This window comes from Nelusetta ayraudi, unplaced genomic scaffold (genome assembly GCF_046127955.1).
Source record: "Nelusetta ayraudi isolate G7.1 ecotype Tasmania unplaced genomic scaffold, CSIRO-AGI_Nayr_v1 ptg000084l, whole genome shotgun sequence".
NCBI classification, from domain to species: domain Eukaryota; kingdom Metazoa; phylum Chordata; class Actinopteri; order Tetraodontiformes; family Monacanthidae; genus Nelusetta; species Nelusetta ayraudi.
In genome coordinates, this window is record NW_027466134.1 from 369,467 (window position 1) to 390,306 (window position 20,840).

Below are 20,840 nucleotides of genomic sequence, written 5' to 3' on the forward strand. Positions count from 1 at the left end.
TTGGCACACTTGAAGCACGACAGGATTTGCGCGTTTATCTGCATTAATTTCCCGGCTGAATAGCGGCCAGTGTTAAATGTGAAAACCGCCACTCGCTCCCTCTTTGTTTCTGTCTGCTCGGGCGGTTCCAGCTGGTTTTGACATCCAAAGGCAAGGTAGGTGCATGATGTGGAACGACGCAGGACACACATCTGCCTCAGTGTCAAATAAAAAATTATCCATCCGTCCATTTTTGATACCCGTTCTTCCTGAGCTCAGGGTCACAGGGGTCAGCTGGAGCCTCTCCCAACTGTCATAGGGCAAAGCCAGGGAGACACAACAGCCATTCGAACTCACAAACACACCTACAGACAATTCAGAGTTTCCAATTTGCCTCACATGCATGTTTTTGGAGTGTGGGAGGAAGCTGGAGAACCCGGAGAGAACCCAGCAGACACAGGAAGAACAAGCAAACTCCACACAGAAAGGTCCCAAGCCCGGAATCGAACCCACAACCTTCTTGCTGTGAGGCAGCAGCGCTAACCACTGCGCCACCGTGCCGTCCTGGTGAAAAACTAAAGCAGGAAATAAAACAAAACAGGAGAATTGTGTGTTTTTTTTAAGTGAGGTTACTTTATTGGAGGATGAGTTCAGTTCCCTTCAGACGTGAGCTGTGGTTAGTCAAGGGTTCAGGCCCGAGGGGCTGTTTTGATGCTCTTTGAAGAGCGTCGGAGAGGGAAAGGCACAGAGTCAATGAGGGAGAGGTGAGGTGAAGTTGCCCCAAACTGCTGACTTATCGTCAATTTGGCAGTGACGGTTTAAAAAGGAACAGATCTGGACAAGACAGTGAGACACGGACACAGAAGTTACACGAGGCACATGCTTGAGAATCTTAAGGATGCACGAAACAACCGTTCAGGGTGGCGTTCGCCATCAGTGAGGAAGACGGCAGGACTGCAGTACAGCGGTGCTAAAACTGCCTTTTATTAATATCATTTTTATATCATTATTATTATTATTATTTAAGTTAAATTAAGAGCTCCTCGGGTAGAACTGCGAGTAAAGTGTCTGTTTTGGTGCAGCTCTGTCTCCAAGCCAGTCGGGAGACTGAAGCCAAGACAGCATTTGAGGGCAGCTTCACCCTGCGGGCGGCGGCGCGGGGGCCTGTCGCTGGGCCGGGTGAAGGCAGTGAGGCGTGGAGGAATCATGTGATCACAGTGGGGGCGCTGCGGCCGGTCTTCTCCTGGAGCTGGGACACCTTCAGGGCGATGTCCACCAGCGGGGCCAGCATCACCTGCACAAAGGCGCAGCGCCGCCAACACAATGAATGTGACACGATTCCTGCTCACCCGGCGAATCCGATCGGATCGATTCAGATTACGTCTCAGTAATCTGATCTAATCCCTGTCGCCCGATCGGATTAAATTTCACAACAGAAAGGGCAATGAGCTTGTTATCTTAGTGTTAACGCTGTGACATAACACTGAGAATAAAGTTTAAAACAATATTCTGAACAAATTTAGCTTTTTACATTTCACATCAAACAATATGATGCTGTTGTTTAATTTGAGAACTTTGTTTGCATGGATTGACGAACCGCCGTGCACGGAAGGAATCAGAAGAAGTGGAGCACGCAGGTTTTTCCAGTTGAGGTTTTCTCTTGAATGAAGTTAAAAGGCTGCTTTGCAGTTGTTGTTTGTCTTTCTTTGGCAAATATTTTTGTTGAGGTGACAGCAACTTGGCTATTCTCATCATAAGGTTGCCTTTTTTGTTTACTCAACAAATACATAACTTAATTTCCACCATGAACTCTTGGCCACTTCATAGTGCTTCCTTTTTTCCTAACACCGTTCTTCTTTCACTTTATTTATTTTTTTAAAAGTGCATTCTTTTTATGCCTCCATCTCAGGCGGATGCTGTTGGCGTGCAGAGGGAACCTGGACAATGATTGCAGACTGAATGTTATTCTACCGGCCATTTATCTACAAGAGAGGTTTAAATTCTTAAGTAACGTGATTCAGGTTATCAATATTTCTGTGGTGTGTCGTCAGTGAAAAAAGATAAAAGCTTTAAAGTTTTTCACTTTTTTTTTTTTTTTTTTTTTTAGATCTGGCTTGACGTTCTTGTTTTCCATCAACTCCCTTTCAGCACGAGTCAAAAGAACTTCATAAAGGCGCTGAAAGAAAAGTCAACTCTATTATTCCCCCCGGTGCCAAATTTCCTTTTCTTCTGACTGGGCCTGATAATGTGCCATAACTCAAACCCTCGCCAAACATTCCCAGTGACTCCCGTTATGGATTACAAGCTCTGGAACCTGCTCTGGGACGGTCTTACTCAATGGAAGCAGTGGGACGGTGCAGGTTGTAAATTTTCAGCAGATTTTTATATGACAGGTGCTGAATCCATTTTCCCCTCTGATGACTTCATCCTTTGCTCCCCCAACTTTTTTTTTTGTCTTTCTTGCGAAACGTGATGGAATTATGTCTTGCTGCACTGACCTGCGGGTCCAGGTAAATCTTCTGGGGGTCCTTTTCGTAACTGTCGATGTAGAGCCTGATGGTTGCTCCCGCGCTGCCTGTGCCGCTGAGACGGAATATAATTCTGGAGCCGTCAGAGAAGATGATCCTTAGGCCCTGCGAGAGACACGAGATGGAGCAAGACGTTGAGGGATAAAGCAGTAACACATGTGAGGTTAAAGGGAATGAGGAACGTTCTGGATTTCTGGACCCTCTCACCTGGTTTTTGGACACGCTTCCGTCCACAGGGTCTGTGTACGCAAAGTTGTCAGCGACGGCGACCTCGTAGGTTTTATCACCAGAGGAAAATTTCTTGCCCACGAAGGACGGGTCAAACATCACCGTCTCCAGCTCCTTGATCATCTTGTTGGCGGCGTCCGAGTCGACCTCCTCATAGTCGTACCTGGGAGGTTGTGAGGTTGGGTTGGTTTACATTTTTGGGATGGACATGTGTATTTCTTTCTGATCTGATTGGTGATCTGATGTGCATCTTGTTGTTGCTATTGCTAGTATAGCAAACTAAAAAAATGTAATCACACTTTTTTTTGTTTTTAAACATATAGACGTAAAAATGTAAAAAAAAATAAAATAAAATAGAAGAAGAAAAGTTTTGGCCACATGATAGTTGGTGATACTAATGAGACAAAAGAAAGGTCTTATTTGTTAAATTCTCAATTTATGCAATAAGTATTAGAATCAATTTTGATAATTGTGGGTGGTGCGGAGTTATAGAAAAATCTGAACTTTTTAGAACCGTTAAAACCACCAAAGTACCAGGCTGACTAAAAGCTTTGTTGCAGTTCTCATTATAGCCACTTGATGGCGCCAGAGACGAATTGTGCCGCACTACGCCGACTTCCTCGCATTAAAACCACTTGGCAAATACATTTCTCACCTGGTGAAGAAGTTCCTGCCAAACTTCTGCCAGTGGTCTTTCATGATCTCTTCCACGCTCTGTTTCCTGGTGGCCAGGATGGACAACCACGCCAGCACCGCCCACAAGCCGTCTTTCTCCCGGATGTGGTCCGAGCCTGGGAGGTGGGCGGAGGGGCGGAGTGAGCGGGACGCCGCTTGTTCACACGTCGCTGAGGCCGTTTCGCGAGACGTCGCGACGTCCTACCTGTGCCGAAGCTCTCCTCCCCGCACAGCGACAGCTTGCCAGCGTCCATCAGGTTCCCGAAGAACTTCCAGCCGGTTGGAGTCTCGTACAGCTGCATCTTCAGAGCTTTAGCCACACTGACACACAAAGCAATGATCAAGAATAATAATCATGGCTCGTTCCAATTCTTACGAGACAGGTTTAGAAACAAGCAGTGTGGTCTTGCTTACTTGTCCAGGGCTCCACTGGTAGGCATGCTGCGGGCCAGCCCCTTAACGCCAGTCTTCTGGAAGTAAGGGATGTTGGTAATGTTGGCGGCGATGACCGCCACAGAGTCCGAAGGGTTGACGAAAAAGCCGTGTTTACCCAGAACCATGTTACGATCCTGCGACAGGGGACACCACAGGGACCAACAAGGATCAAAGATCACAAATCAAAGATGGGAATTTTAATAATTAATAGCTTCTTAAACATAATAAATTACAACAGGCCTAGTTATAAATACATCAAGGTTCTATATTATGCACAATTCAATTTACCAATGTTTTAAACAACACTGTGTGTCTGATGCCTGCGCATTAACTTTCCAAAAATGAAAAAAGTCCATCCATCATCAAGTCATCATGTAAAGGGCTAAGAATGCTGTGTTTTAGCTTCTGAGTCTCGGAAGAGGAATTAAATCACCAAAGCTAAAATACTTTTGGCTGTTCCCTCCAGGGGGCCCCACAGCAAACTAAGTGACGTGTTTGGTTTGGCATCGGTTCATTAATTTCATGTTTGCTTTACCTCCTAACACAAAACCCCTTGCATGTATCAGGGCTTGGGGACACTGAGGAAGCTTTGCCTTGCATTTGTTATACAAAACCTAAAATACCAGAATTACGCGTTATGCGAGTTCACATGATTATCTGCTCCACTCTTTCTTCAAGGCCATAACATTATGTCCTTGCTGACTAAAGACGACTTACACCGTCACCATCAAAGGCAGCTCCGAAGTCGTACTCTCCTCCTTTCATGGCGCTGACCAGGTCTGCGGCGTAGGTCAAGTTGGGGTCTGGGTGGTGGCCCCCAAAGTCCTCCTTAGGGACGCAGTTGACGGCCGAGTTGGCAGGGGAGCCCAGCTCTTCACAGACGATCTTCTTCACATACGGGCCGACCACTAGAGGGAGACAGTTGACAGTTCAAATGTACAAAAAAAAAGATCTGGGCTTCAGCTCCAGAAGTGGTTGAAAACAACCAAAGAGTAGAAGCCAGAATGTGTCAAATAAGGAGAGACACCTTTTGTTTGCTATATAATCCATGTAGAAGAAAAGGATTGTAAAAAGTACACGCGGGAGCCTATTTTTGAGGACTTCAAAATAGTGTTGTTTTTTTTGTTTTTTTCAAGTGAAAAAGCAGTGAAGTAGTGTTGCGCCGTCTACTACCTCCGTGCATTGCATCCAGACGGACGTTGATGTGGTTGGCTCCGGACAGCAGCTCCTTCAGCGCGTTGAAATCAAAAATGCTCCTCAACATCTCAGCATAGGCCTCCACCGAGTCCACGATCTCCACTGTGACAACAAAATCAAACAAACGAGAATAAAATGCAGCGGCACGTAAAAGGCACTTGGACTCAACTTTGAACGGAGAAGTCACTCTTGTGAGCAACTTCATGATGAATCAGTTAGACTCATTGATACCCGTGAAGGGCTTGAAAGTGTCCACTTCGAAAGTCTGCTTGCCGATTTTGGACAGATCGACTTTCAGCTCTGGGCAGATGTGATACTCCTGCAGGCTTTTGCTGATCTCGAATATTTTGTTTGTGATGCCTTCAGGGGCAGGACCTGATGCAGAGGAGAGGTTGGTGAGATAATGCACCCGACTAGTCACTCACAGTCTCAAGGATGACATGGGCGGCAAAAAACAACCGTGTTTTTGAAACGACTACATGGGAAGGGAATCAGGATACAACCTGGTCCCTGCTTACCTCCACTGGAGATGTTGTACTTGATGCCAAAGTCTCCATTTGGGCCTCCTGGGTTGTGGCTGGCTGTGAGGATGATGCCACCCACTGCCTTGATTTTGCGGATCACACAGGACACTGCTGGAGTGGACATGATGCCATTCTGGCCAATTACGAGATGGTTGATCTGCAGGAGGGAGAAAAACAAAAAACTTTTTTTTTTTTTTTTTTTTACTATGAACTTCCAAGAGCTTATTTGCTAAAAAAAAAAAACAAACAAAAAAAAACAAACAATAAAATGTAGAATAATTGATTATTATATTTACAAAAAATATAAAATGAAATACAAAATGGAAGTCCTGTTACTTATTAGCCAACTTAATAAAAAGAAAAGTTAAGCATGCGATAAAGATACTGACACAATAGACACTACATATATTGTCATACATCCATGGTAAAATAAACAAATAAATGGGTCTACTGTATACCCTGGCAATGACAGTCACCTCTTAAATGCAACCATGCACACAGAGACTGCCTCACACCAATGACGGTTTCTTCACTTCAGTTGCCAACATCAACTACCAGTTGAGTAACACCGGACATCTTGGTGCAACAGCAGCTTTGCCAGCATCAGTGGTGGTGAGCAGGACATCCACCCGATCTTTTGTTTGTTTGTGTGCTTGCTTGCTTTTTCGGTGTCTTGCCTCAATTAATGAACTCATTACTGAGCTGACACAACAGCCCCTTGGTGCAATGGCAGACATCTACGTACATTACAAACGCAGGATTCCTCTGGTCATCATCAGTGCACCGGATACTGCAGCTGCATTCTGTGCTTCAAAACCAAACATATGCAGGGCAACGTGACTGTGTGCACGTCTCCCTGCTGCCACGCCTCCCTGCTCTCCTCGAGCCTTTTCAATGGCATCGCAGGAGCTGCAGCAGGAGCAGCAGCAGCAGCAGCAGCGGCCATGGGCATCCATCACATCACGGCACGCAATGCAAAGACTGTAGCGAAATCACGCTTGTATTCATAATTCGGACAACTGAACGGTTTCACCCGTCGACCCGGGAGGGCTGAGGGTGAGGGTGGAGTATTTGAATCGCTTTTTTAGCCAGGAACCATTATTGAAGCGGTTGGCAGCGATTACGCAATCGTCCGTGGCAAATGTCAAAGGTGGCGGGGGTGTAATGTGTGCCCTTATGCATCCGTGTCATCCAAAAGATCACGGCGCTCAAGTTTGCATTTGGGAACCGGAATCAAAAAACCCCCCCATAACAGTCAGTCCGTGATAGGGACGCATTTGTCATTGGACCACCTGCTGCTCCAGACACTGTCAGAACCCGTTTGGGGTTCGATTTGGTTCGGAAATCTAGAAGCAAACCTGATTACAACTAAACGACGAGAACGATCAAGCAACAACTTGCTCGGGTTGCTCAATAATGTCTCTTGAGGTTTAAAAAAAAAAAAAAAAAACCGTCAGGCAACACAACTCACGCCATCCTTGCAAGCTAGTTTGTAAATAGCAATAGTGGAGTTGCAGCTCCACTGAGACTTTCACTGGCCCACGTTTGGTTCAAGTCAGGCCTGTCACCGCGTTATTACCTTAGAATATCGTCAATTAGGTCGCATATTGCACATTTCATTCGGTTTGGTGACTTTTAAATGAAAGTAAACCTGTAACTGATAGGAAACGTGACTACCGGAACGCTCGGACAAGGTGGTTTTCCTGCTGGGCAGCCACGGTGGTCCACACAACGTCCCACAACAAAACAACGCAGAGGGTGAAACACTTTGTTCCGGAGTAACTAAACTGACAGCTACTGTAGCTCCATGTTTGCCGACATGCTAAACAGGAGTCCGCTGGGGCATCTGCTGTTTGCTGAGCTAACTTAGCCTAGCCTAGCCCAGCTGTCATTGGAGTGGGGGGGCTGCAAGGACGCTTCCACACACACACACACACACACACACAAAAACTCACCCCGTTGGCAGCAGCGATCTGGATGATCAGCTGAATGGCGTCTTTCATGAAAAACCTGCCGTCCCCTCCCACCACCAGGGAGGCAGCCTGGCGCTCGGCGGGCTCGATGACGGAGATAGTGCTCTGGATGAAGTTCTCGGCATAGTGCTGGTTCTGCTGGAACACCGTCACCCTCTTCCTCAGCCCGCTCGTGCCGGGCTTCTGGTCCGCGTACGGCTTGGTCTTCACCGTAGTTATCTTCACCATGTTGGACAGCCGGGCGAGCAGCACCCCGTGTGATCCGCAGAGAGGTCCGACTAGGAGGCGACTGCAGCGGCGGCGCAGCCACACGTACAACCCGGAATACGCCCCCCTCCAATGTCCGACACGCCTCCTCGGTTTAAAGGGCAAGCGGTGAACGTGGAAGCAGAAGGCTACTGGTATCTTGATAGGTCTTCATGAAGTGCTTATTATTTTTGCATCTTTGGAAAAGCTAGTTCTGTAGTCAAGACCGCACTAACCGAGGCCAAGACATTATCAAGACTAGAGAGTACTGAAAAAATGTCCACTCTCTTATTTAAATTCAAGTTTGCTTCTAAATCAAACAGCAACATCTCTTTTCAGCAAAGGTGTCTTTTAATAATTTACTTCAACATTTTGCTGCTTTGCCATCTATTTTGAACCACCTGCAGGCAGAGCTGGAGGTGGGAGTGGCTAAATGTAGCGAGACCAGGACCAGACAGGAGCAGGAAGGAGAACATCATGAGTCGGCCGCTGCATGTTAGATCTTGAGTTGATCAAGCCAGAGAGGTCAGACTGAGGTGGTTTGGACATGTTCAGAGGAGGCCCAGTGAAACTGTATAGAAGGATGCTGAGGTTGGATGGATGCAGGAGGCCAAAGAGGAGATTTGTGGGTGTGAGCGACAGGAGGCATGAAGCTAGTTGCAGTGAGAGAATGTGATGCAGAGGACAGGGTTGGATGGAGGCAGGTGATTGGCTGTAGCCACCCATGAAGGGAACAGCCCAAAGGAGGAGAGTAAAAAGAGAAAGAGGACATAGGAAGAAAATACTGCAAACAATTGACCGTGAATAGTGTTAAGCCAGTGGCTTTCCTTTCTTGCCACTATTTAGTGAAAAATATGAAATGCTTTTTATTATTGGTGCATTATTAACTTTTAGTCACTTTCTCTAACATATGATCATTTTCTGTTCCATTTTGTGTTAGTCAACCCCATTAAGCCTTTCGAATTGCTTCTTTAAAAGATAATGGAACACATCACCTGCATGCAATTACATGAAGGGAGAAAAACTGATATCCAGTGTTTTCTTTTAATCTAATGTTTTTAAAGTCAGATTTGTTCTTCATTTTATTGCCAGCATGCTTGAAATATGTTTTCATTTACACCCAGTTTTCATTACTGGGTGTAAATGCAAATATAAAGTTACATTTTCTGCCGATGCTATTCACACTGCAAAACTGAATATGAGCCAACATACAAATACTGTGTCCACCTCAAAGCTGAAAAACGACATAGAGTATAGTATAAAAGTATCAGACTATGTCACCCTCGTGGATCAATATGGAGAAAGATCTGACAACATACCAGCTGTTGAGTAAAGGGGTTGCTTTCAAACAGAGAATGTTGAGAAACAGACCATAACCCAGGGCCACTTCTGTTTGCCTGTTGCATCAGAGTAATCAGAGCAAAGTTTAACGTCAGAGCTGCCAGCGGGGTGTGTGTGCATGAGTCGAAGGTAGAGGTGGTGGATGCGTGATAAAGGTGTGCGTACCACGGTTTCTCTCAACAACAGCAGATAAGGTACTGGATGAAAAATAAATAAATAAATAAATGAAGAGAGGCGTGAGGATAAAACTATAGTTAGTTTAGTGCACATTCCATTAAAAAAAAAAATCTTCAATTTGGTTAACATCTCCTTTAAAGTTTAACTACCTATGGCAGGCAACTGTTACCCAAAACTGTTTGGAAAGAAGGAGCAGACAGGGACATTAAACACATCTCACATGCCATGTGACCTTTAGTTTGCTGCCTCTACTGTTTCAGCGGTGAAAGTCAAAGGGCAAATAATGGCTCGAAAGATATAAATAGGAGGTCGGGCCAGTCCCCGACTGGAAAGGCCAAGGGCGACTGGAGTGCCATGCGGAGGAATGCCGTCCACTGCCAGTGTAAAATCCACAGAGCAGTGCTCTGTTTTAAGTAGAGTGTGTGTGTGTGTGTGTGTGTGTGTGTGTGGAGGCCAGTGGGTGCACGGTGTAAGTCGGGACAGACGGCAGAAGGGATTAGCAGGCAAATGTGTTTCTTAAGACAAAGTTGCATTTAATTTTGGAAATATATGACGAACAGAGTGGTGCGTTTATCAAATGTAAAACAGAAGGGGTGCTTTAATGTATCTATTATGAAATAGTACGGCTGGAACAGACAGATGTACCTTTGGTAGATGTGAATCGAATAGAAAAGCTAAATCAAACAAAAGCACAAGTTCCAGACATGTTGTGCATGAAGCCGCTAGTCAGCTACACATATTGCAAAAGGCTCAGTCAGTTGCACAACAATTCTCATCAACGCAACTTCACCAAATTTACAAATAAAAATAACTGTAAGCTTTGTTAGACGACACAAGGCACATGACTAAGTGACTGCATTTGAAGGATGGCTAATAATTATAATTATGTCACAATTGGCAATTCATCCTATCTAGTCACTGTGAACATTTAAAAATGTTATCTATTGAAAGAGGATATTTATCATGTGATCATAAAGGCACTGTAGACGCTAAGATGTAACATATAGTAATTAAAACAACTTATTTAGATAGTTTATGCTGATATTTGGGAAGTTAACATTAACAGTTCAAAAGAAAAGCTGACCAGTGCTGTGCAGGAAGTCTACTCTGTTGTTTGCAGCTACAATGAAGTAAGTACTCCAGCAAAATAAGTGCAGGCAGAATCTCACATTAAATCTGACATTAGTTCTCAGTCTTAGTTCTATTAGTCTACATGGTTTCCAAGCATTGAAATGCTCAGACAATGTTTCCACCTTGAAATGAATCATTTGATCCAACAGCCAATCGAGCTGTTGTTTAACCAAAACATTTACAGTTCAGTATTATTATCCTTCCCTTTTCATACCACAGTGTTATCAATGGATGTTGAATATTGGTGCGCACCCACAGTACTTTAGCAGGAGCTTCAGCTTCATGAGCAGGGCAGGATGGTCTCCACACAGTTATAAGTCCACTCCTGTCTGTCACTGATGGGCACGACATGTTGGCACACCTGGAAAACAGAACACACAGCCGTAGTGAAGTTGTTTCCTTCCATCGTCTGTTCCTCATCATTTTCTCGTCATCACCACAAGACAGTTTTCTCAGACACTTCGTACCATCTTGGTCCTGGCTGGCACCTCCACTGCAAACACACTCAGGCCTCTGCTGCTGCAGCAGTTCCTGCTCTGCTCGTTGTTCACGTGGACAGTTATCCTCTGATTGGACTGCAAGCACAAAAGGGGCATTTAGAAATGAAGCATTAATGATTTGTAGGTGATCTGGGAACTTGTGGCTTCTTGCATTATTCAAGTTAAAAGCAATGTAAAGTTAAAAATTAAGTCATCATTTCTGTGACGCTGCTTCCAAACTGCACAGTCACTTTCTGCAGAGGGTTTGCTGGGTACCTTGTTAGCGATGAGCGAGGAAACCCTGTGCTCCCCTCGGTAGGTGTAGATGAAGACGTTTTCTTGGCCCCTCAAGGCTTTGGCTCCTGTCCTGGACGTGATGGACTTCTGGAGGGCCTGGTTCAGAAGCCTGGGCCCTGAGTTTGTGCCGAGAGGCTGGATGGACGGCTGGTCGACTTCACAGCGGACGTCTATCAGGAAGGGGCAAGCCTGATGGAGTGAGAGAGGCGGGAGTTCTTTCATCATTTGCCTTTTAAATACCCGGTTTATTGTTATCGGCACATCGGACGACAGTGATGTTCTCAGATACGTCTGAAGTTTCAACCTACATCCACAAGCTCCAGCCGTTGGTTGTAGCCCATGGCTTCCAGCGTGACCCACAGGTCTGAGGGGTCTCCGTCTCTTTCCGTGGCCTCCATCAGGTTCAGCTCCATGAAGCCCTGCCTGGTCAGCTGGTTCTTCCTCATGTCGAAATTCTCTGCAAGGCCCAACGTTGCAGCACGAGTGTTACGTTTATTCATTTATATTTTTTCAGTTAATCTCTTTTTCTCTATGCCTGATGTATGTAGCATGGCAACCTTTGCAGACAGCCCAGGCGTCCTTGTCACATTTCTCTCCGCTGGTCCTCAGCTCGAAGAAGTTGTACTCCTCCAAACTGAGCAGGCCGTTTCCGTCGATGTCGATCACCTCGAAGATGTCCGACAGCACCTCCCTGTGGCCACATTGGAGAATTACAGCAGGATGTCAGCACACGACTGTACAAATGTGTCTCGACTTCCTCAAACTCAAAGGTTTCAATAAAATAGTTATTGGCAGCAGACAATTCAAACATAAATCAATGTCTTAACTCTGACTGACCTGAGTTCTGCAGTGAGGTCAAGTTCTCCTGTGTCGGCCCTGTAGACGAGCTCCACAGGTTTGCCGGCAATGTTTTTATTATTCACCCTCTTCAGTTTGCAGCCAGTGGTGAAAGGGAGCAGGTTGTATGTCCCAGAACTCAACTGTCCTTTCCAAATGTACTTCTGAGAGAACAGAGCAGAAGGAGTGTAAGTTCAAAGAAAAACAAGCTTGCAGAAGCCGGCAGAAGCCGGCAGAAGCAGCTCCAGCAGAGGAAGAGTGCAAGAAACATCAGATGTTTCCAATTTTACAACAAAGGATTCACTGGTTATGTGTGTTTATCCTTTCAATAAACACGGGGCCTGTTGCACTTTTATTCCCACATCAGTTGTGTCACAATTACCAATTAGCACTTTACAATTTCCTTACCTTTAAAAAAATAAAATAAAATGTTATTCATCAAGAGGAAACAATAAAAGAAAGACAATATATTAGCACTCAGGTTTCATCCAGAAGCAATTTAAGAATTACAACTAAATATAAAGTGCGTTATAACGATCATTATAAAAAGAAAAACAATAAAAACAAAGAATGTAAGGTCATATAAAAGAAAGCAACATTAACTAAAATAAAATGCATGATAAATGATCAAACTCTTACAACAACCTATCGGGTTCATTCAAAAAAAATGTTTTAACTGCGTTTATTTATATTTATGTGAAACAAAAGTTGTATGTATACCTCCCACATTCATAACAAACCTCTTTGTCTTTCGACTCGGTCAAACAAACTAAGGTTGAGTCCTCTTTGGTTTCACCAGCTGTCATGAGGAAAAGCGCTGTGTCCACTGACATCCATGAGGAGGGTTTGTCTGAAGAACAGAAAATAGATTTTTTTTAAATAGTTTTTTTTAGTTTTTAATATTTAAAACATATACAAAAGAAACATATACTGTACTGTGATTCAAAAAACATCACCAACCTGTGACAGGCTGCAACACACTGCAGTTTTTTATAACCTTTTGCCAAAGAAAGGCAGGAGTAGCAAAGTCATCAGTGGCATTTTTCTTTTTACAATTTGGTTGACAAGAAAATGTCCACTTCTGATGTTTATTCTAGATAGAAACTGCGCATGGTTACTGCCTCTTTATCGTCAAAGGACAAGGACCGGTCTAACGTTCAATGAAGCTTTTAGAGTTTAACTCCGTTTTCTTTTTGCTCAATTAACAACAAAAGAATAGCAATAATGCAAATGATAATAACAAGCTTTATGGCGGTAACAGAGTCAATCAAAATGAAATTAAATGTCATGAGAAAAATCTTATATGATTGTTAAGAATTCTAGCAGATCCACCTTTAAATGCTCCTACATGACTTGTCTTTAGACATCTGGAATATAACAGGGCCAATCAGGAGAACTTGATTTCAATCACCTTCCCGTTTCTTTGGAAGGGGCCTTCTGTCCCACTAAATTGTTTATGTTGTGCTTTTTGCAGACGGACATGTTGTAATATATCCCAAATTATATGTGAAAATTTCTGTCTTGTCAGATGTACAACTTTGATAAAATAAATAAATGAATTATTTAATTAATAAATAAATGATAAATAAATAGCGATTTTAGAGACACTGAAACATGGATGTGTTCAGGTCAGATTTCTTAAACTTTCAAGACGACAGTGTCTTGTGTCCACTTCCTCAGCATCCACCTTATTAAGAGTCATCACCGTGTGATCTGTGGCCCGTACCTGGTCTGTGGCTCAGGCTGAGCGGCTGCACAGTGAGGAAGACGTTGGTGGTCTGAGGGACGTGGAGCTGGTACTGCAGCGAGCTGATGGTCCCGTCTTCCTCCAAGAAGAAGCAGCCCTTCACGTAACTGTGATGCCAATCCTGGAAAGACGCATCACATTTTGAGGAGCATCATCAACATTTAACCCCCCCCCCCCCCCACACACATTAATCCACAAATCTTGGTCATATATTTGATGTCTTCAGTATGTATGTACAGTGTAGAAAGCAGTCGAGACAAAGAAGAAGCAGGTGAGTCCAAACTTTTGACTGGTACCGTATATACTACTAAACATTCATCGGCATGTTCACCGTCAGGTAACATTCGGCGTAGCAGGATAAAAAAAAACAAAAAACAAACAAACAAAAAAAAAACCACTTGTCATACATATTTTGGTCCAGAAGAGGGCAGAAGTGTTACACCTGTTAGTAGCTGAAGCAATGGAAAAAAAGAAGTCTCTACTTGTGGTCTGAAACGCCAAATTCAAGTCTATTTAACTTTGATAAATGCAGCATTTTCAATCTCAGGCTGGCAGTCACTCAAAACTATCAAGAGGCCACCGTGGCTTATTTATGAATCCTAATATTTCTCCTGTTTTCAAGTCCTGTTGTTCCTTTGTGTGGCAGCGCCGCTGAAATAAGGTAATGGTTTTGAAAATGACCAGGAACCCCGCGAAACGAGGAAGTTTTCCTTGCACTCATTGGAGACACATTAAAAGAAAACACAGTTGCGTGGGCGCCGTGTAAGAGGGAGCAGAGGGGCCAAAGGGGTCCGTAATAGGCCATATATCCTTTAACTGCGCGGATAAATCACCAAGTTAAACAAAGAGAAAGCCATAAAGACGACGCCTGCCACTCCTTCGCAGGAAAAACCATTTTCTCAGAGTATTTATCTCGGCCCGCGCGACTCATAAAAGATCAAACCACAACACTTCAGTGGTTTGTCCAGGCAATATTAAATGAGGTATATTGCCAGAGGCACAACACGCCGTCCGCTGCTTCAGCTTATCAGGAGGAATGCCACCACCGCGGACGGAGAGAGCAGGCGCCCGGCTGCGGACTAATACCGACGCTGTCAGTCGGCTCGGGCCGCACAACTGATTTACCGCAGTCGCAGGACAACTAAAATAGCCACAATCACAGTCACGGACACGCTACAGCACAGGAAACGACACCATTTGTTCATAGGGTTGTTTTTGGATTGTTTTAAAAAAAAAATGTTTTTAAACAATACAATACATATGCAATTGCTACGAAATAATGAATTGCTGTCGTTACAAGCCTCTCAGACGATATGAAGCACAACTAGCTTGCACTGGACAGTATGCTGTTCATTATATCAGTTCAGTGTTTTTCAAATCAACTCAAAACTTTATTTATATCGCGCCTTTCATGCATTTTCAACCTTTTTTAAGCCACAGCACATTTTTTACATTGAAAAAAAAAAATGTCATGGCATGGCACCCACCAACCAAAAATATTATAATATAAAACGACACTTCTTAGCCTAATAATGACAATATAGTCTTTGAATTTATTGATACTCACTCAGTGTGACACCTCAGTCTGTTTAGATGCACACAAAGCTGATACTGAGGGGGGAAATAGGCTCACATTCCTTTTACAGCACACAGTCACTCGACAATTGAATGATTTCATTTTTGAGACCAATTAAGTGAAATTGAATTATTTTCCACAACACACACACATTATCTCATGGTACACTAGTGTGATGTGGCACAGTGGTTTAAAAAACAACAACAACTTAACTAACTGAATTAATTGTCCCTGACCTTTGACTATTTTGTGAACCATTCACCGGTTGCAGGTTTGTGTTATTGTGACTACGACGTCAGTTTACCTGTAAGTCGTTGGGCTCCTGTATTTTGCTGGTCTTGGTGCTGCTGCTGGGCGTCACCGTCACAGAGTTGGACAGGGAAGAGCGTCTGCTGCGGGCTGAGGAGGGACGGGATGATGACCGGCTGTCTGGGACGCAGAGCAAACGTAAAATTGAAAGAGGAAATGTCAGCAAAAACACACATCTCCGTCATATATATATATATACATATATATATACATATATATATATATATATATATATATATACATATATATATATATATACATATATATACATATATATATATATATATATATATATATATATATATACATATATATATATATATATGTATATATATATATATATATATATATACACACACCTTTAGACTTAATCAACAGAGTTAGAACAAAAGCTCAACCGACAGAGTGACAGATGATGAAGAGCCCACTCCTCTCGGAGCAGAAAACAAAGCGTGAAAAGACAGAGGAGGCGCACCGCATCGCTGGCACCGCAATCCGTCTTCTCAATCAGGACGCTTGCGGACCTCTAATAAAGACGGCCACTCTGCACCAGGGTTTTCGGCAAAGTGTGACCCACAAGTTCAACTCGCTTTTTAATTAATTAAAGAGGTATTTTAAATCACAAGTGACATAACAGCGCCGTCTCAAATCCATTATCTCCGACAACTTTTTCCCCCTCCTCCTCTCACGCGGTAATTGAAGGCCGAAAATATCAATTTACTAATTAGGGCTCTGATTGTGTCTCCAAGCCTGAGAAATCAAGAGACGAAGTTGAGACGAATGCCCAGAGTGTAGGGATAAATAGATCCATTGTGGTGGCAAGCTGCGTGGATCTTTTTCTTTCTTTCTTTCATTAAAATTGATTTATTTTGTCGATGGCAGTATATTAAGCCAGAGGACAGAACAGCAGTAGTTAGACAACGACACACAGAGACGTCCCAACAAAGCGTCAGTGTGTTTTCAACCAGGTGTTGTTTTAATGCTACTGGAAGAAACCTAAAAGAATTTAACAAAACAGACGAAAAAAAACAACTGAAGCTGCAGTTGATCACTAAACCCACATCAATCTATTTATCTATCTATCTATTTATCTATCTATGGACAAATGTCATTTTTCTATAATATTACACCGGGCTTCTCTACATTGTAAAACTTGCTGACAAATGTAAAGCAAAATGAGAGGTCCAAACAGTTTTGTTTTTTTCCCCCCCTGCTAGAATAACTCATTTGCAATGTGCGATCACGTCGCAGAGGGCAACAAGAATCAATACGTGGGAGAGGCACAATAATGTGATAATCCAGACAACTGTGTGGAAGCTCATTTGTTTTTGCAGCGGCGTTGGGCGGGATCCTCCTCCTCCTGACCACCGCCTAATCCCTCATCATCTCCCCGGTGGGCAGCGGTGGGATCCTCCGAATCGATATCATGAACATGGACTGACCACTTAAATCAACCCCATCCGTCTTCCCGCTGCGTCCTCGGGATGCTCATCAGGGTCTCCGCTGTACTCCTTCCTTCCTTCCCCCAAACGCCAGCGAGAAACAGCAAAAACTTCTGTTTTTTTTGGTTTGTTTGATTGTTTTTTAACGTCGACCATTAGACACCTGAAGGCGTTGGATTTTCAGAATAAGATTCTGCAGGCTAGTTACGCGCACACTTGATGCGGGCTTATAAACTCGCGCTCTGGCAGAGGTCTTAACTCTCAAGCTGCGGCTAAAAGGCCGCATTTTTCACCCGCGCCCAAGCAGCTTCTGTCGATATCTTAATGGCGTAAATTATTAACCTGAATCACGGCACTTTACGGTCTCCTCCCCGGAAACAAAATCGCCTAATTGTGCGGCTATTATGATGCATGTCCTGTCATAACGGGGCGATCGGTCTCAAGAGGGAGGGAGAAAACTAGTCAATAACAGAGTTATTATTTATTTGTCAAAACTAATCGCTGAGACACAGGGGGTGTTTGATCGTGACAGTCAGGCGGGAAGCGTACATCTTTGCACCAGTTTCTAGAAGGGTTTTTCTGTGTTGCCTGACATTTGTGGTCACTAAGTGTGGATGAAAAGTGAGGGATGTAAGAGGGATTTTGGCTGAAATCTCAAAATGCACCTGAAATGCACCACACCCGTTAGAGGTAAACTGGATTTGACCTGCTCTCAAGTTCTGAACGCACAAGTCCAACTGTCCAGTGTTTCAGTTCTTATTGCTTAACATGTTTCTCTCTGTCAAGGTTAATAACCTAGTGTTTTGCTTTAAATTCCACCTCAAAGTCAAACATCCGTCACTTCTAGTGAGCAGTGCACTTTGCTCTGAAGCAAACTGTGCTAACCTGACATGCCCTATGGGAGGTTTCAATATATGTTAATAAATATGTGGGGCTTGTTACGTACATACCTCTGAAAAACAGCCAAAAGACGCATGGAAACGAGGAAGAGAAAACATACAAACAAACTGAAAAATTCAAAGGTGACCAGATGGTAAGATTCTATCCGTCGGACCCAAAGCTGACTGAAAAAAAAAAATCTTTCACAACTAGCTGGAAAGGGCAATTGTTTAAACACATTTGTCAAAAGCCAGTTGTCAGTGCTGCTCTTTGATCTGCTTTCAAGAAAAAAAAATGGTAATATTTTATAATAAGTATACACTATTACAAAGCATTCGTTGAGCAATAATAAATACTGAATGCATTGTTTATAAATCATGTTTCTGACATGAATACTCATTAGTATGTGGTTTACAAACACAGTTATAAATGTTTAACTCATCATTAATAAACACATTCATTTATTCAGTTATAAAATTACAGTTACAGTTATAAAATCTATTGGAAAATAAATTTGTGATTTAAACCATTAAGCAAGCTATAGATGAGCTCATTAATGATGAGTTAAACATTTATAACTGTGTTTATAAACCACATACTAATGAGTATTCATGTCAGAAACCTGATAAATGACGCAGTCCGTTATTAATGCTTAACTAATGCTTAATAGTCTGTACTTATTATAAAGTCTTATCAAAATGTTCTTATAGAAGTGCTGTTGTTGCCATCTAGCTGCCTGGGAATGAGGACGGAGAGCATTTTAAAACAAATTAGTGTCTAAAGGAGATGTGTTTTTCAGAAGGGAAAATTGCTGGAATCTAGTGGTGCCACTAATGATGATTATCTTGGAAAATTACCTGCTGCTGCTTTCCGAAGTGTCGTGTCTGAGTCTGCCGGGATTTCTGAGGGCTGCTCGGAAGGAGCTGCTGTCGTTTGCGCTGTTGCTGCCGCTGAGCTCTTGGGAGGGTTGTACGACTGGCTGCCAAAGTTCTGTCTCTTCAGCTTGGCGTTAGACTCGAGTCTCTCCAAAACAGCCGCCTCGCACCGCTCCACCGTAGACACAAACAATCTGCAGAACTGACGGCAAGAGGATGAGAGACGAGGATGCTCTTAGGAATAGAAGGAAATGTGACACGTTGGGATGGCGGTGCGTGGAGCTGAAGCTGGACTTTAACATCACTCCCTACTGCTGATATGTGTGCGTGGTAGACACAAACGATGGGAAATTGCAGAATTGGAGTGACTCTAGGTTTTCTATATTCAATGAAATTATTATTATTCGATTCAGTGACTTGTGATTCAAACCACTGAATCACAACTGAAAAACGGGTCTATGTACAGTTTTTCTTTGACTGCCCAAATTACAAGTTTGAATAATGGTCCTGATAGATGACACAAAAGTATTTAAAAGACACACCATGCAAACATACAGTAAAGATGAAATCTATACTTGAAACTTTGACAAACTTACTTCTGCATAGTCCAGTTTCCCATGTTTGTTGACGTCCAGTAAGGAAAAAATTGCACTGACTTCTTCAGATGACATCTTGTCACCTCTCTGAAAGATTCAGCACATTTCCATTTGTCATAAAATCCATGATGAACTGGGATTAAAAAAAGTCAAAGACAGCTGGGACGGGCAACAGTTTTTTGCCTGGGCCGACAAGCCACAAACTTCAATCTACAGGCTGCTTTGCACTCAACCATAATCCAAACAGTATGTACACAATTTGCTTTTGTTTGTTTTTTTACTATATACAAAAAGCCTTAAAGTACTCACAGTGGTGAGGGCCTTCTCTAGTTCACTGAATGAGATGTAGCCATCGCCATTCACATCCATCTTTTTAAACGCTCTCAGTAGTTCACCTTCCTCAGTTTTCTTTTCACACTTGAGAATCTCACAGAAATCATCAAAGTTGAGCTTGGATGTCGACGGGGTCCAGTATTTACTTAATACAGCATATGATGGATTTCTGCCAGCCTGCTGTAGAACTTGATGCCACAATGAAAAGAAGATTTCACACAGTTAACAAAGTGTCATCAACAAACGCAAGTGTGGTGCAAAAACTGCTTCTAAAAAGCAAGTTTGCATCAGTGTTTTCCTGTATGTAATTGCAGTGACTAATTCATGGGCATACATTTGAAACAAACTCTTGGAAATATTGCTGTTTGCCAAGTTTAACTAAGCACAACTCATGTGTCTTCTAATTTTCAACATTCATTTTTGAAAGCAGGTTGATTGGTGAATATTTCACATTTTAAAACTATGGGAACACAAACCCTGGGCTCTCTATCCATTCTAAACAACTTGCAAGTTTAATATCTCTGATGAAAATGAGTTTCCATCATTTTTGTTGCCACTGGCCCAACCTTTTCAGTAAAAAATAACGGTGATGTTTGCTTACCCCGACATAACTGCTGCTTCGATGAGATATTAGTCAAACTGGATCCGAACACAGCGAGGTATGCGGCTCTGCAGTGCAGGTAGAAAGCCTCATTTTCTACAGATGGACGGACCGACTCTTGGACAGACATACTTGCTAAAGGCTGGTTAGCCACGTTAGCACACGTTGTCCGTATAAGAAAGGCAAACGGTGAGATGTTGTTCACTTTTACCGGTATTCTGCAACCAATGACCACCACACCAGACTCATTTGAAAGGTGCAATTCACCACTGTCAACAACGTCACGGACGAAACATCGTCTCTGCACAGGGAGCGATCTGTTGCTAGGTAAACAAAAACAGACCGGTGTTACCTTAAACCGATCCCGAAGAAACAAAAGGAAAAACACCTCCCGTTTGGAATGACGGATAAAATGTTAACTGTAAATGAGTCATT

The 20,840-nt window shown here is 43.2% G+C and overlaps 2 protein-coding genes across 2 annotated transcripts; both read right to left on the minus strand.

The window, feature by feature from the left end:
* Positions 1 to 592: 592 nt before the first annotated feature.
* Positions 593 to 7,831, minus strand: pgm1 (phosphoglucomutase 1). The gene is made up of 11 exons (XM_076045419.1): positions 7,522 to 7,831; positions 5,561 to 5,723; positions 5,274 to 5,417; positions 5,019 to 5,144; positions 4,563 to 4,753; positions 3,825 to 3,979; positions 3,616 to 3,731; positions 3,391 to 3,526; positions 2,715 to 2,898; positions 2,478 to 2,612; positions 593 to 1,273 (listed from the first exon to the last, which is right to left on the minus strand). Exons 1-11 carry the CDS (start codon positions 7,765 to 7,767, stop codon positions 1,184 to 1,186), a joined length of 1,686 nt encoding a protein of 561 aa, XP_075901534.1. The 5' UTR covers positions 7,768 to 7,831; the 3' UTR covers positions 593 to 1,183.
* A 1,532-nt stretch (positions 7,832 to 9,363) lies between these two features.
* On the minus strand, positions 9,364 to 20,711 carry efcab7 (EF-hand calcium binding domain 7). The gene is made up of 13 exons (XM_076045418.1): positions 20,406 to 20,711; positions 19,781 to 19,992; positions 19,472 to 19,558; positions 18,858 to 19,077; positions 15,675 to 15,799; positions 13,774 to 13,915; positions 12,788 to 12,897; positions 12,048 to 12,211; positions 11,768 to 11,901; positions 11,519 to 11,667; positions 11,190 to 11,399; positions 10,902 to 11,009; positions 9,364 to 10,795 (listed from the first exon to the last, which is right to left on the minus strand). The coding sequence occupies exons 1-13, from the start codon at positions 20,533 to 20,535 to the stop codon at positions 10,715 to 10,717; spliced, it is 1,872 nt and encodes a 623-aa protein (XP_075901533.1). The 5' UTR covers positions 20,536 to 20,711; the 3' UTR covers positions 9,364 to 10,714.
* Positions 20,712 to 20,840: the final 129 nt, after the last annotated feature.

Coding starts and splice junctions, on each gene's coding strand:
- pgm1 (XM_076045419.1), bottom strand. CDS start 7,767: ATGGTGAAGATAACTACGGTGAAGACCAAGCCGTACGCGGACCAGAAG. Junction 3,980..4,562: donor CTGCCTTTGATGGTGACGGT/GTAAGTCGTCTT, acceptor CCCCTGTCGCAG/GATCGTAACATGGTTCTGGG. Junction 3,732..3,824: donor ACCAGTGGAGCCCTGGACAA/GTAAGCAAGACC, acceptor TTTGTGTGTCAG/TGTGGCTAAAGCTCTGAAGA.
- efcab7 (XM_076045418.1), bottom strand. CDS start 20,535: ATGTCTGTCCAAGAGTCGGTCCGTCCATCTGTAGAAAATGAGGCTTTC. Junction 11,902..12,047: donor GACCTCACTGCAGAACTCAG/GTCAGTCAGAGT, acceptor ATGTGGCCACAG/GGAGGTGCTGTCGGACATCT. Junction 11,010..11,189: donor CCTCGCTCATCGCTAACAAG/GTACCCAGCAAA, acceptor TTGTGCTTGCAG/TCCAATCAGAGGATAACTGT.